Below are 16,064 nucleotides of genomic sequence, written 5' to 3'. Positions count from 1 at the left end.
TTTCAATGGGCAGGAGTGGTGGAGAAGCAGTATAAATGTGTCTAGTCCAGTGATGGCGAACCTTGGCACCACAGATGTTTTGGAACTACATTTCCCATGATGCTCAGCTACACTGGAGAGTGCATGAGCATCATGGGAAATGTAGTTCTAAAACATCTGGGGTGCCAAGGTCCGCCATCACTGGTCTAGTTTGTCTTTTAGCCAAAAGCACCTGAAACACACCAGTGTGAAAGGGCTCTATCGGCCGCTGTGATTTTATGAATATCGGCCAGAAAAAAAACCATACTGGATGACCTAGTTGAGAACCACTGTAGCTGACCCATTCCAGTGCTGCATAGATCATTTTAGCAGTTGTGTCAGTGCCTAACAAGAGAAGCTTGCACTCCAATGTCCATCAGTCCTTGCCCCACAGGCACTTGCAACCTAAAGTAGCCCCCAGAGTATCTCAGAACTGTTATTTTGGATGGAACAGTTGAAATGTATAATATCTGTGAAACTGTTTACATTTTCTGATCCTTTCAGGTGGGCACTGGAGAGGACACTTATATCCACGTTCGGGTCTACGCACCGCTGCCTGCTTCAGATGGGGGACCCACGTTGGAGTCTTTCCAGGTGGATAAGACCAAGGATGATGAGCTGGAGTATTTCTTAGCTGGAGATGACCACAACAGAGTATGAACATGAAGAATCCTCCTAGTACAAGTCTTTCCCAGTTGATGCATATGCCGAGGACAAGTGTACATTTCTGCAATGCATGCATTCCACCTGATTTCTCTTTAGCCTCTTCCTACTGATGTAGACTCGGAGTCTGTATGGGGATGAACCTGAATGCTGTATGTATAAATGTCAGTTGGCTCTGTCAGAGCCTTTTCTAAGCACAGTGACCGAGCTGTCACCATTGTACCTGGTGGGCAGGGCTTGTGATCATGTGCTCACTGCAATAGCCAATTTAAGTAGTCGCATGATCAGGAGCTCAACCTGTCTTTCAAAACTCCTTAAAGGGCCAGCAACTAGAGTTTAAATGCAAAAATATCTGATCTGCCAGAAATGCACTTGGCTGATGCACAATATTTCTGTGGACTGAGGTCTCCTGACAACTAATGGTGTGTAACATTGATATGTACCTATTTGTAAAACCCTGTTCAGTGTTATCTTGCTCACTGTAACAAACTCTGAAAAAATGCAAATAAAATATTTTGGAGAAAAGGTTTGCCTAGCTTTGCAAATGTATGTAAAGCCACCTCTAATCATGAAAATACAATACTTTTTTTTTTTTTCATATTGAGAGTAAATGGATACAGACATGCCATGTGTTTAAAATTGCTCTACATCCAGATAAGATTTTATTCAGGAATCAACATTGAAAATACAAGGAGACATATCAGATGTATATTGATGTTCCCAGGACACCATGGTAAGAGGAAAGGATTGGAGAGAACTAGAGATGATTACCAGACAGTTGGATACAGAAGGATCATCTGGGATATCATCCACTGTGTCGCATCAAACACATTTTAGCAATCCTTGAGTTTATCACTCTCTTCCTTCAGCTGGAACAACTTTTGGTCCATGATTTGTACCAGGCAGAGGTTCACACAAATGAAGGTTGGCAGGGGGGAAATTTCCAGGGTCCACCTGAAAAGTTCAGATGAGAAAAAAAAATGACACCAATTGTTTCACTGATATTCTAGAAATCATCATATTGGTAAGATTTATATCAGGAATAACACTTGTGAGATACTCTGGTGGCTGCAATGGATTGCAAGCTCCTGTGGGGCAAGCACCTGACATAAGGACCATTCTATGATGCTGAACTGACACATCTCATGCAATGTTGTATATCAGAGCTATAAAAATGTGTAACTGTGTGCGGGACATTAGAGTGTAAGCTCCTCCTCTAAGCAGCGCCTGTAGGAAAAACAGACGAGTGGGAGTGAAGGCACAACTAAGTGTGGCAAACATATATAGCACCACACGGAGGAGCTGCTGAGTCAGGATCCCCCACTGCTACACGGCCAGGCACACAGCATTTCCCTCATGTGTTCCAACACCAAATATAGTCCTTGGCTTGTTTTTATATTAGGGGTTGATAACTTGGATGGGGTAAGGAATTTCCAACTTTAGAAATGTCCTGAACTGTGAACAAAGGGCACAACTTCCTCCTTATTTACACAAAATCCTCCGCATCCTGCACAAACTTGGTTCACATGTGCCGCTCCTGCTGATCAATCCAGAGGAACCAAAGCCTCATATACATGATTAGATTTTCCAACGGGAAATGTTGGATGTCAGGCTGTTGGTGGAAAATCCAACCGAGTGTATGTGCCATCGGACAAATGTTGGATGGCATGTCTTCAGGGCTCCACTGCCTGGTATGGAGAATAATGAACAGAGGACCAGATTGTTGAATTGAGGTTTGAGGAGCACGAAGAATTGGCAAAAATATCACTCTCTAGATGTGCAAGGCTGGTGGAGACATCCCCAAAAAAGACTTGCAGCTGCAATTGCAGAGAAAGCTGGTTCTAGTATTGACTCAGGGGGGCGCCATACAAATGCACTCCACACTTTTCACATACGTATTTGTAAAAATTTATAAACCATTTATCATTTTCCTTCCACTTGACAATTTTGTGCCACTTTGTGTTGGTCTATCACATAAAATCCCAATAAAATACATTTGGGTTTTTGGTTGTAACATGACACAATGTGGAAAATTTCAAGGGGTATGATTACTTTTTAAAGGCACTGTATATCTGCTGTCTTCGGCTTTATATACGGTCTAGAAAGTTCAGATCATGTTAGGAGATTTCCTCTTCCTGTTCAACACTGCAGTGAAGTCTGGACATACAGCCAAGACAGCTGATTTGAGGGAAGGCGCACACACCCCTTCTCCTCATAGGCCGAGACTTTCAGAGCTGATTGTTGAATAGTTCAGGGCTCTGCTAATCTATTGCATCCTCTCCAACAGAAAACTCTGGCTGCTTTTATCATATGTGATGGAGAACTTGTCAGGAGTTATCAGGCTGATAAGAGAAGAACAGAGCAGGAGACAGCTAGGGGACAATGTGGAGAGAGATAACAAAACACTGCAGATATGTATACAGGTATGTTGCCCAGCTCACATTTCATGAATCTGCTTTACATCCACTTTAAATTGGTGTTGCCACCAAAAAATAAAAAAGTGACTAAAAATCTTAATTTTTTTTTTTTTTTTATTGGAAAAAAAAATGTTTTTACTCACCTCTAAATACCTGTTGCTAGGGGGTCCCTCGTAGTCTGCCTTCTTCCTTACCGGGCTGGTGACATCACTTCCCCTCGTGCCACGCAGTCATCTGGGACCTGTCACGTGTCCCAGATGACTGTGCGGCGTATCACGGCGCCCTGCGCCGCTCGTGCATGCGCAGTGGGTGCCCGGCTGTGAAGCCACAACCGGGTGCCCACAGTACGAATGACGGCGCCACACGCGGAGCGGGGAACAAGGGGGGGCTTTGTTCCCCCCCGCATCGCTGGACCCTGGGACAGGTAAGTGTCCGATTATTAAGTGTTCGATTAAAAGTCAGCAGCTACAGTATTTGTAGCTGCTGACTTTAAATTTTTTTTTTTTTTTTTAGGGGCACCCCACTTTAAAGAGGTGTTCCTATTCTAAAAAAAAAAAAAATTACCGTATTTATCGGCGTATAGCACGCACCCCAAGTTTAGGAGGGAATTTAAAAGAAAAAAACTTTTAGGAGGGAAGTGTAAGTAAAAAAAACTTACATTTAAATGCCCATTAATGCAGCCTTGTCAGTGTCATTTGCAACCTTCCATTGCAGCCTTGTCAATCATTTGCAGCCTTGTCAGTGTCTTTGCCGTTTAAAAAGGGCGCCGCCGAGATACAGAGTGGATGTCCTGTGTATCTCGATGGCGCTCGGTAGTTCTTGGCCGTTCTCTGCGGCTTTTGGGTATTTTCGTCCGCACTCGGCTGTTCTCGGCTATTTTCGCCCGAGAATGGCCGAAAATAGCCGAGTGCGGCCGAAAATGCCCGAAAGCCGATGATTTTCCCCAATTTTAAGGGGAAAAAAGTGCATTTTATAAGCCGATAAATACGGTAATAGTCAGCAGCTACAAATACTGCAGCTGCTGACTTTTAATAATCGGACACTTACTTGTCCCAGGGCCCAGCAATGCGGGGTATTGAAGCACCACTCATCTCCCCCTCAGTTCCACGGTGCCGGCATTGCAACTGTAGGCACCCAGCCGGTCACCCACTGCGCATGCACGAGCGGCGCTGTCAGCTGGGACCTGTCACTTGGCCAAGATGATTGACAAGAAGGAGGGGGCAGAGCTGAGCCCTTCCTGCGCCGAGGGGAAGTGATGTCACCAGCCCAGGCACTGAAGGAGGCAGACTACGAGGGACCCTCTAGCAACAGGCATTTAGAGGTTATTTTTTTTAGGCACATTAATGCAATTTTTTTTTGGGGTGCAACATCACTTTAAGATACATTAGGCACCTTGTATGATTTTGTCATGCAACAATTGAACTTTTTAATGTTTGTAATAAAGCTTTCTTAACTCTTTTATGTATATGTATGAAGAGTTTGATATCAATATTTTCCTGGGGTATTTATTTAAAATCTCTATTTTCTTTACTTATTTTTGGTTTGGCTAAAATTTGGGTTGCTAACCCCAGGAAAGTATCATAGATAATATCCAGAGTAACCTCCAAAACTTTGCGCTGAAGTCTTCAGATAAAACCAAAATTACTTTGAGCCAGAACTTCAAGCCAGAAACAACCTGCGTAAAGACACTCTCTACCTTAAGTGTACCGGGGTCTGTCCCGGACGTTGTCTCAGGCTGATCTTCAACCTGAAAGCAAAAAACAGACTGCATTAACTTCAGGAGAGAAGAATCTGAAGAGTCAGAGAATTCTGTAGACACTAGACATGTGCAGAGTAAAATATTTTGTTTCGGAATTTCGTTTTCGTCCGAAAAATGTATTTATTTAGTTACTCCCGAAATTCGTTTTTATTTATTTAGTTTTTCCTTCAAAAATTGCATTCGTCCGAAAATCCACATGAATTACGGTCGAATCTGTCTTTGAAAGCTTATGGTGTCTGTCGAATGTATAAAGTAGATTCGACGGAGCTAGTATATACTTTAGAACCCTATTAAAGTCTATGGGACTCCAACGTTCAAAATCTAAAGTGCTAATTTTAAAGGCTAATCAATGCAAAAAAAAGTTTTAAAAACGGCCGTTTTTTCGAGAGCAGTGATTTTAATAATGATTAAAGTGAAACAATAAAAGTGTAATATTCCTTTAAATTTCGTAGGGGTGGGGGGAGGTGTCTATAGTATGCCTGTGAAGGGGCGCATGTTTCTGGTGCTTAGAACTGTCCCTGCACAAAGTGTCATTTATGCAGGAAAAAAAAGTCCTTTAAAATCACTCGCAGCTATTATGAATTGTCGGCTCCGTAATACAGAGAACACTCATTGAAAGTCATTGATAAAAAAATAAAAATAAAAAAAAAGCGTGGGGGTCCCCCAAATTCAATTACCAGGCCCTTCAGGTCTGGTATGGATATTAAGGGGAACCCCGTGTCAAATTAAAAAAAAAATTGACGTGGGGGTCCCCCTAAAAATCCATATCAGACCCTTTATCCGAGCACGCAACCTGACAGGCCGCAGGAAAAGAGGGGGGGACGAGAGAGCGGCCCCCCCTCCCTCCTGAACCGTACCAGGCCACATGCCCTCAACATTGGGAGGATGCTTTGGGGGTCTATGACCCCTTAAAGCACGCTTTTTTTTATTTATTTTTTTATCAATGACTTTCAATGAGTGTTCTCTGTATTACGGAGCCAACAATTCATAATAGCTGCGAGTGATTTTAAAGGACTTTTTTTCCTGCATAAATGACACTTTGTGCAGGGACAGTTCTAAGCACCAGAAACATGAGCCCCTTCACAGGCATACTATAGACACACCCCCCCCCCCCCCCTACAAAATTTAAAGGAATATTACACTTTTATTGTTTCACTTTAATCATTATTAAAATCACTGCTACCGAAAAAAACGGCTGTTTTTAAAACTTTTTTTTGCATTGATCCATGTCCCCTGGGGCAGGACCCGGGTCCCCAAACACTTTTTAGGACAGAAACTTGCAGAATCTTTTCTCTCTGTCAAATCTTTTTTCTCTGTCGAATATTTTCTCTATATAATCTTGGACTAATAGAGGTAAGGTTAGGCACATTCGACCACAGGTTCTATAGACAGCTTGTTATTGTCAGAGTCATGTCGAATCTCCTATTCTATATCGAACTGTTGTAACAAGGAAAACGAAAATAAAGCATTTATTTATGTCAGATCTTTCGTTTTTCGGATTCTGTGCTTTCGTTATCGTTTGTCAAAAGTAAAATGTAAATAGCTGAAATTCGGACGAAAATGCATTCGGACGAAAACGAATGCACATGTCTAGTAGACACAAAATCATTTATGGACGGTGGTCAATCATAAATAAAATTTATGGTGAATTGGTATTTTTGAGAGGGATTCCCAGCTGTCTATATAAGTATTACTGCAGCTGGGGTTTATACCCTTTACCAAGGGTGCAGCATGTATGCATCAGCAGACATAATTGAAATGAAACTTTAAGGGGTACCCCACATTAATTATAGAGGAGGGATGTACTTGGTGGCATACTTGGACCGACAACATCATTGTCTTCAAAGAAAAATGGGAATCCCACCTAATTTCTAGGTGTAGTACTCACCCAGTATATATGGGGGGGGGGGGGGGGTGTAATCAAAATGTAATCAAATCAAATGTAATCAAAATAAACAAAGATACAAAACAACAAAACAGATGATTCTACACACCCAACTTAAGAGTTAAATACATAATTTATTGCATCAGAAGGCTATACAAAATGTTGCTCGCACAATAAAACAGAACTCCCACAATCCCCAAAGCTTCCCAACAACATCCTAAATACCTCACCCTGTATGGGACAGAAATGCACCACCCCTTGTAACAAGTGAGGAGTGGGGGATGCGGTCCCTGCAGGGAGCTGAGCCAACCCTCTCCAGTACAGACACCCCCCTTAACAATGGCTCTAAGCCAACCTATCAGAGATCCCCAAGACCCATCATTGTCTTTGGCAGAACCCTTGAAGAGCACTTGGAGAAGGTCCTAAAGATATTTCATGATGAGGGGTTGAAGTTGTCCCTTGACGAATGCCATTTATATCAGTCTTCTGTTACTTATCTTGGGCAAATAATTTCCACTAAAGAATGGCTACAGACCCCAAGAAGTTGGATGCTGTCACCTCCTGATCAAGACCAAGCAACGTGACTAATGAGGTCATTTCTGGGGTTCTGCTCCTATTATCAACAGTTGATGAAGAGATTTGTCAAGGTAGCCTGATCCCTCAATGGCTGAGTGAGGGGGAAGAAGGCTCATAATTGCTGATATTGGCCAGTCAAGTCAAAGGGCCCAGGAAATCTCAAGAATTCATACAGGATGAATAGACCGATCAGTGTGAATGAGCATTTTGCTAGACAGTTTGACCAATGCTTCTGTCCTGGCCTACATCGATCCAACTCGACCCTTCAAGTTACATTTTGACACCAGCCGAGGTGGGCTAGGTAGGGTATTATATCAGCAGAATGATGGACACCTACGACCTGTTTCCTGTGTGAGCCAAAGCCTTACCCTAACTGAAAAGAACTATCCCACACACAAACTGTAATTCTTTGCTTTGAACTGGGCAGTGATGGGCAAGCTGGAAGGTTATTTGTTTGACGTGGACTTCGAATTCAAGACAGAGAATAATCTGCTCATGTACATACTCGCCACAATCAAGCAGGATGCCACGGGACATCAGTGGTTGTGTCAGGAAGATCCTTCTCACCGGCATCCGAGCGGCGTAAGACGCAGAAGATCTTCTGTGCGGTAAGAAGAGCGTTATCGCGGTCGGCGGTGCGCGCATGCACGGCCGTTTGACGCAATTGGAGCCAATAGTGCTATTTAAAGTGGATCCTTGCTTTACTGCCTTGCTGCCCGACAGCGTTCCTGTGTACTCTGGTATACTGTATCTGAATCCGAATCTGAATCTGTATCCTGATCCGTATTGAACCCGGCTTGTTCCTGATTTCGCTGTTTGCTGCCTGCCCCTGACTTTTGGCTTTGTACCCGACTACTCTTCTGGATTTCGTTTCTGTACCTGATCTGCTCGCCTGTGCCTGACCTGGACCGTTGGACTACTCCGTTACCTGCCAAATTTCCTGTTTACCGCTGCTGGACTACAGGACACCTCCCAGTCCACCACCGTACCCAGCTGTTGTCTCCTCTGTGCCCTGTTGCCTCTTATCTCTTGCTGCGGATTACAGGACTTCTTCCACTACCCGCTATACCCTGTTTGCACCTGCACCCGCTGTTGGACTACAGAACTCCTCCCGTTGTCCGTTGTATCCTGCGGCCACTTGCACTCTGCTGTCAGACTACAAGAATCCTCCCGCTGTCTGCTGTGCCTTGCCATCACCTGCACTCCGCTGCTGGACTACAGGACACCTCCCACCATCAACGGTCCGCTGCTTCCTACATCAACCATCCAGTAAGGCACTTGTGCTCCTCTGTGCTCCTGGGCCCTGTCATCACTACCAGGGCCTCCCGAGTCAGAGGTCTACGAGAGGCCGCTCCCTGCATTCAGGGCTCTGCCTTAAGGTATGTGACAGGTTGGCTGTCCTATCTGGTTTTCACTTCAGCCTGAAGTATCATTCAGGAGTCAAAAACAGAGATGCTAACGCCTTATTAAGAAAATCCTGTGGCCCTGAGACCCCTGCAGAAAAGTGTACTCGACTGACATCTGAAGGGATCCAAGCCTTATGTCAAGGGGTTGAAAATCGTGTCAAGGGAGCTACTGGAGCCTAAGCCATTGGAGTTGCTGCTGCAGGTTTTCCTGTCAGAGACATGCTGGCCATAGTGGAGCCGAAGCTCCTAGGCAGAGACAAATACGCTTGCGCAGAGGTGCATTTGCAGGTTCCCGTGCTAAAATACGCGTCAAAATTAGCCATTAATGCAGGTACCAAATGGCCTATATAAAGACAGCAGCTGCACTAGTGCAGTTGCTGTCTGAGCTGCAGCTTTACCTGAATCTCATCCTGTATCTGCATGTGATTACCTATGTTTGACCTGTCTTCCTTGACTACGCTTGCTTATCTCCAGTCCTGACCCCGGCTTGCCTTAACCGTGGTATACCTGCTATTCTGCCTGTTATCCTGCTGCCAACCTGTGTCTACTGACCAATGTCTGCTTACCATTTAAGCCATACCTAATACCCTGGAGGGTCTCATTGTCTTGGAGTGTTGGTCAGAGAGATCTGCCCAGCAGACCCTTCCTGTGTGGATGATGCCTAGAGCTCCAGTTCCTTCTTATCCTACTTCTCCCAACTCGGCTCCTGCCAGTTCAAGTCCTGCTAATCCTACATCTGATGTCCCTGAACCCATGCAACTGGGGTTGATGCGTCCTGCTCTGACTCCCAAGAAACGTCTATGCCACAGACAGGGTAACCTGTGTCTTTACTGCGGAGAAGCTGGTCACTATGTGCGTGCCTGTCCTGCAAAGAGGCGCAAGTGTCCACCTATTGTTCCTGCTAACCTGTCTACTCTGTCTACCAATGCAACTCATCTAGCACTTCCACTCTTGTTCCAGCTCCCGGAAGGAACAATTTCAGTCAACGCTATTATTGACTCCGGAGCATGCAGTTGCTTCATTGGCCTGACCTTTGCGATAAAGCAACACATTCCCCTGCGACTAAAGACTCGCTGACTTTCTGTATACCTGGCTGATGGCTCATGTATCAAATCAGGATTAGTGACCCAGGAGACACCTCCACTACCTGTCATTACTTCTACTCAAGATAAGGAGTTATTGAGCCTTGATGCCATCACTTCCCCATTGTTCCCTGTCGTTTTGGGCCTACCTTGCCTTCAAGTCCGCAACCCCCCCAGATCAAATGAGGTGCTGGAGAAGTCAAGTTCCTATCATCCTATTGCCAAACACACTGTTTATCAAAATCCCCAAATGGCCCAACAACGCTGTTATGTATGGCCTCTGATCAAAATGTACACCATTTGGTGCCTGAACCCTATCATGAGTTTCTTGATGTTTTCATCAAACGGGGGGCTGACATTCTTCCTTCCCATCGGCCATCCTGGGGCCAAGATTCACTTTGGGGCGAACATTTCTGCTTTCTGAACAAGAGCAGGAGGCTTTAAAGGAATATATTTAAGAAAATCTTGAGGCAGGAATATTCTTTGTGACAAAGAAGGACCACTCTCTTTGTCCATGTGTGGATTATCGGGAATTGAACAAGATCACTGCTAAAAACCGCTATCCCCTTCTTCTTGTACCCAAGTTATTCCAGAGATAAAGATCTGCAACAGTTTTTACCAAGTTGGATTTGAGAAGAGCTAATAAGCTTGAAGGGGATGAATGGAAGACAGCTTTCCTTACAAGATTTAGCCACTTTAAATATCTGGTCATGCCCTTCCGTCTCTGCAATGCCCCTGCCACCATCCAACATTTCATTAACAATGTGTTTAGAGACTTCCTGGACATTTTTGTCATAGTCTACTTAGATGACATTCTGATCTTCTCAGTGTCTCTTGAGCTGCACTGTGGGCATGTCAACAGTATTCTATGCCAGCTCTGCCAACATGGTCTATATGCTAAGCCTGAAAAGCATAAATTTGAGCAGCAGAGCATCCAGTTTTTGGGGTTAGTAATTTCCACAGAAGGAATCAAGATGGATCCCCATCAAGTTTCCACTATACTGGATTGGCCTGCACCTACAGATAAGAAGCGGTGCAACGTTTTGTGGGGTCTGCAAACTTTTTCGGAAATTCTTTAAGAATCTTGCAAGACAAGATGCCTTTGAAATGCTAAAAAGACTTTTCACCTCAGCACCTATCCTCAGTCACCCTGACCCCTGACCCAGCACTACCTTACATACTTGAAGTGGATACATTGGAAATTGCAGTGGGGGCAGTTGTTTCGCAACAAAGGACTTAATACACCCTGTGACCTTCTTCTCAAGGAAACTCTCCCCAGCGGAGAGAAACTACATTGTAGCAGATCGGGAACTACTTGCCATCAAAACAGCTCTGGAGCAATGGAGATACCTTTTGGAGGGCACAGCACATTCCATATTAATATACACCGATCATAAGAATCTGGAGTATTTAAGATCCGTCAAGTGACTAAGGCCACATCGAGCTCAATGGGCATTGTTCTTCTCAAGGATCTCCTTCCACATAACCTACCGAACTGGATCAAAAATTGTCAAACCAGATGCTCTGTCTCATATATACAATGACCCCCAAGGAATAAGCAATTCCAGATATCTTGCCTGCAGATAATTTTCTACTATTACAGTCTGACCTTCTCTCACAGATTAAACAAGCTTCCATGGGCATTCCTGGCCCTTCTGGAGTTACCTTGGTGCCTAAGGATAGCTTGCTATAGCGGGAAGACCAAATGTTTGTTCCAGAAGATGAATGTTCTAAGGCTCCTTCATGATCATTCATTAGCAGGTCACTTCAGTATCCACAAAACTCTCGATTTGGTACGGTGCACATTTAGGAAATTGTTAGGTTACATGGAATACCTGCAAACATCGTGTCTGATCGAGGTGTGCAATTCACTTCATGCTTCTGGAGGGCCTTATGTGAGGCCTTGAAGATTGAACTAGCCGAATCTTCAGCTTACCATCCTCAAACAAATGGCCAAACGGAAAGAACTAACCAGACACTCGAACAATACATTCAATTTTTCACGTCCTTTGTTCAAGGCAACTGGGTATCATTGCTGCCATTAGCATAATTTGCGTATAATAATGGCAGTCATTCAGCCACAGGACAGTCCGACAACAAGAAAGCATTCAACAAAAGAAGAAGAGGGGAACTGAATCTTCAACTAGGCGATCAAGTGTGGTTATCTATGGCAAACCTCAGGTTGGCATGTCCATCAAAAAAGCTGGCACCCAAGTTCTTAGGACCATTTTCTGTGAGAAGAAAACTTAACGAGGTATTGTATATGCCTATGTGCAGGAACATTAGCGCTAACAGGTGAATGCTGGCGCCAAATGTTCTATATAGAGAGAGCAGCTGCACTAGTGCAGTACTATCTGATCTGCAGCTTTACCTGAGTCTGATCCTGTATCTGCATCGGATTACCTGTGTTTGACCTGGCTTCCTTGACTATGCTTATCTCCATTCCTGACTCTGGCTTGCCTTAACCTTGTGTAACATGGGGGACCATTAGTTCTCGTGGAAAATGCGTTTGTTAGTGATTCAAGCCAGTCAGGAACTATATTTAAGGGCATGGTAGCCCATTTTTATTAAAAAGGCAAATAAAAGTCTATGACATAAAGGTTTCCCACACAGGGGTTCTTCTCCAGCAAATAAACACACAAAAATGCTAGCCCACCTGGCTCTTTAGCAGTACCTCTGCTCTTTGTCCTGGTCACACAGACCACAGGATTCCTCAATGTGAATGGCTTCTCTTTAGCACGGACAGCTCCACTATGGCCTTAGTCCTCAGGCCGTTGCACTGCCTCTTGCAGTCACACGTTCTGGCTGCCTCCTGCAACCTCTCTGACTCCTGGAGACCTCCTGGCTCTCTGGGTGTGGAGCAGTCTCCAACTGGGAGCCATAAGGTCTTCCCATACCCTCATTATAAGTGCTGTGCTCACCTGAGCACACACCCTGCTGGTAATTTACAAAGTCTGGACACAGGGTTGGAGATCCCGTCCCACCCAAAAAACTATGGAATCTACAAACTACAGAGCCCCATGACCGAATACCGAAACCTGGAGAAAGTAGTTTTCTCCAGTCCACATTTATGCTCTAGCCTTGCACCAAGCAAATGTGCATACACTGTGTCCCCGAAACTATCAATGTTACCTTGACAGCATCTCCTACTGTCATACTTGTTATACCTGCTATTCTGCCCCATATCCTGCTTCCAACCTCTACCTGTCTACTGACCAATGCTGCTGCCACCACTACCTTCTGCTCACAACCCAGCCTGGTCATCTCTACCTTCAACAAGAGATTCCGCAGGCACTACTACCTCACTGCGCTCTCGTGCCCACTGTCGCAACTCCAGTGGTCCCTGAGCCAGGGCTGTAAGAGAAATCTCCTTCTACATGTCAGGTTCTGTTACAAGGTACGTGACATTTCCCAAGCTCTACTGTGATCTCAATCAAGTAAGAGGTGGAGAACTGCCTACTCTAGAAGAAAGACCTAAGAAAAGATCAAACTGCAGTTTGACCCTGAAAGCCTTTAAGAGTGGATGCTTAGAGCTCTTGCTAATGAACTCTCCAAAAGAAACCTGCCTGGTCTACAAAGGATGGGAATGACTACAGCTACATTACACAGTGGTCTACAAAAGGGGCCCTTCAGATGATCCTGAAGACAAGTGGCAATTGTTTCTACCAGAGAAACATAGAGAAACTGTGGTAGCTGGCTTTCTTGTTGACCATGGTCATTAGGGCCTGAGAGGACTTTCAAGTTAGAGAAAAACTGGTTCTACTGGGCCTGCATACACTGCACATGGGGAAAGACTTTGCACCCCAGAGCAACCTCAATAGACCACCTCCAAAGTCAAGGACTCATGGGGTTGGTGTGCATTCACTTCTTTTGCTTAGACCCCAATTCAAGTGGACAGGAAAATGTATTGGTGGTGAAGACCATCTCACCCATTATGCCTAGTTGTTTCCAACAAAAGACCAATCAGCAAAAGCCTTGGTGGAAAAGATCTTTGTTCACTATGGATTGCCCCAACTAATCTCTTCTGATCAGGAGGGGGGCTCTGAGAGCTGACTCATCTAGAAACTGGTGGAACTATTGGGCATTCAGAAGTCCAGAATGATCCCCTATCATCCATAAGGGGACCCACAGCCTGAGAGGTTCAACTGCAACCCTTCTGACATGCTTGGGACAATGGAAGAGAAGTAACACTAGAGTAGGCACACCTCAGCAGTTCTACATGCATATAACAGCACCATGAATGATGCCACGGGTTATTATATACAAGCTCATGTTTGGGAGAGAAGCTTGCCTGCCTGTTGACTTAGCTTTTGGCACATCCCTGAATCAGACATTTGTTACATCCCACAAAGAGTATGGAGATCATCTCAGATGTAACTTGAATACAGCTTATGAAAAAGTCCTGGTTGCATCTGATGTCTGAGGTAGGGAACAAAAAAATTGACGTAGAAGTTAGAGTCTGGAATCTACAGCCAGGTGATCGAGTGCTTCTATCATAATGGATAGAAGCACAATCTAGCTGAAGGAAGAAAATCCCAACCCTACATAGTCTTCAAGCAACTGTCTGGTTTGCCCGTATACATAATCCACCAGGAGATAAAAAAATTAGGTCCACGAAAAGATTGGCACCATATCTATGCAACAAATGAACAGCTTCAGAGACTACCTGTTAAAATGTGTCAACAAACTGATCCATCCTCTACGCAAACGTCCACTTCAAAGCAAAGATTAGAAATATGATAACAATTTTCTCCATCAGTTGTGGAGGAGGAGGAAGAAGACATTGAAAAAGAAGGTGTCTGCATGGGCTGGTTGTGGCCATCTGCCATCTACTACTTCTTCTAAGACCAATTCGGGAACCCTTAGGTCCAAAATCCCTGAATTTGTACCTCAAGCCCATGGGGAAGAAAGACAGGAGGAGCCTTCCATTCTACTGGATGAAGAGAAGACAGCGATCTCTCAGCTACCTCCTGACACCGTTGAAGAGCCCTCGGGAGAAGGACCAGCTGAGCTGAAGGAACAAAAAAACCAAAAGGTCCATACGCCTGCCCAAAAACACTAACCTATGACTCCTTGGGCCAAAGTTCATAAGAGACTGTGTCCACTGCCCAAAGGTCCCAAGAGATGCCAGTACTTTTCTCCACAGCTTTAATGGAAAATTACTCTGACCTAGACATGTACGCCATCAATAAATTTGTTTCGTTCCATTCCGTTTCGTATTGGAATTAATTAGTATTTCGTAATTCGTGTCCGAAATTTTGTACGAAATACAAATTTTCGCTAGGCTCGTTAACTTTTCGTAACAATTATGAATGTTCGTTATGATGAATTTATCATTATGAGGGGCTCCCACCATCCCTGTGCTGGGCTGACTTCCTTGGTTTTTAACTTTTAGGTTTGTTAACTTTTCGTAACCGTTATGAATGTTTGCTAGGAATTTGGATCCGAAATTCGTAAATTAAATTTCGTATTTCGTACAGAATTCGGTAGCATAGCAATTCATATTTCGGATCCTCCCGTATGTACGAATTTACGGAAATTCGTACGAATTTTAGATTGGTATAAAACTAATCGCACATGTCTACTCTGACCCACCTCCTGACACAATTTAATGGAAAGGCCCGCAATCTGTGACTTATGGCAAGGATGGATGTTTAACTTCAGGTAAATGATGGGGAGTTCCCTTGTCCACTTCCTATGTGAGCAGATGTTATATGGCCCCTTGCAAATGATAATTTAATGCATGTTTTTTTATTTTTCTACTATGCTATTCTTTGCCTTGTTGATCATGTATTCCATTTGCTGGGTCCAGTTATTTGGTTACTGCCCCACCTGTAACTGGTCACTGCAGCAAGGAGCATTGGAAAGGCAATGCATATTAAAAAAACAAAGAAATTTCCAAGCTCAACTTACTGAGTTGCGACCAACCAACCAAATTGACCTGTCCAACAGTATGCGTTAAAAACAGGGGTTTAGTTGCACACATTTTCAAATACATGTGTAAGCCTTCAGGTTTCTCTGCCCTGCACCTGTCCATCTAAATGCATGTGCTTCCATTGTTGGAGACTCACAGAAATTAGAGTTTAGGTCCACAGAAAATGGGTTGCCTTGCCTGGGCTCTGTGGCTTACGCATGTATTTGCAAATGTGTACAACTAAACCCCTGTTTTTAACACATAGTGTTGGACAAGTCAATGCGGTTGGTCGTAGGCTGGACGGTAAGTTGAGCTTGGAAATGCCTTTGTTTTTTTTTATATGG

The 16,064-nt window shown here is 44.2% G+C and overlaps 1 protein-coding gene and 1 long non-coding RNA gene across 2 annotated transcripts in view; one reads left to right on the top strand and one right to left on the bottom strand.

The window, feature by feature from the left end:
* The window catches only part of LOC143984214 (leukocyte cysteine proteinase inhibitor 1-like), a 30,093-nt gene extending 28,896 nt beyond the window's left edge, over positions 1-1,197 (top strand). The window contains exon 4 of the mRNA XM_077484502.1: positions 523-1,197. Within this exon, the coding sequence (XP_077340628.1) occupies positions 523-678 (156 nt within the window). The 3' untranslated portion in view covers positions 679-1,197. The remainder of the gene's footprint in view (positions 1-522) is intronic.
* A 112-nt stretch (positions 1,198-1,309) lies between these two features.
* LOC143981660 (uncharacterized) overlaps positions 1,310-16,064 on the bottom strand; it is a 264,222-nt gene continuing 249,467 nt past the window's right edge. Inside the window, exons 2-3 of the long non-coding RNA XR_013274345.1 lie at positions 4,795-4,845; positions 1,310-1,635 (exon numbers count right to left, since the gene is read on the bottom strand). This is a non-coding gene — a long non-coding RNA (uncharacterized LOC143981660). The remainder of the gene's footprint in view (positions 1,636-4,794; positions 4,846-16,064) is intronic.

The sequence above is a fragment of the Lithobates pipiens genome, unplaced genomic scaffold (assembly GCF_037356315.1).
Source record: "Lithobates pipiens isolate NorthernLeopardFrog02 unplaced genomic scaffold, aLitPip1_a1.2 Scaffold_16, whole genome shotgun sequence".
Classification (NCBI taxonomy): Eukaryota; Metazoa; Chordata; class Amphibia; order Anura; family Ranidae; genus Lithobates; species Lithobates pipiens.
Note: the sequence above shows the minus strand (reverse complement) of the source record. Positions and strands in the feature narration are given on the sequence as shown.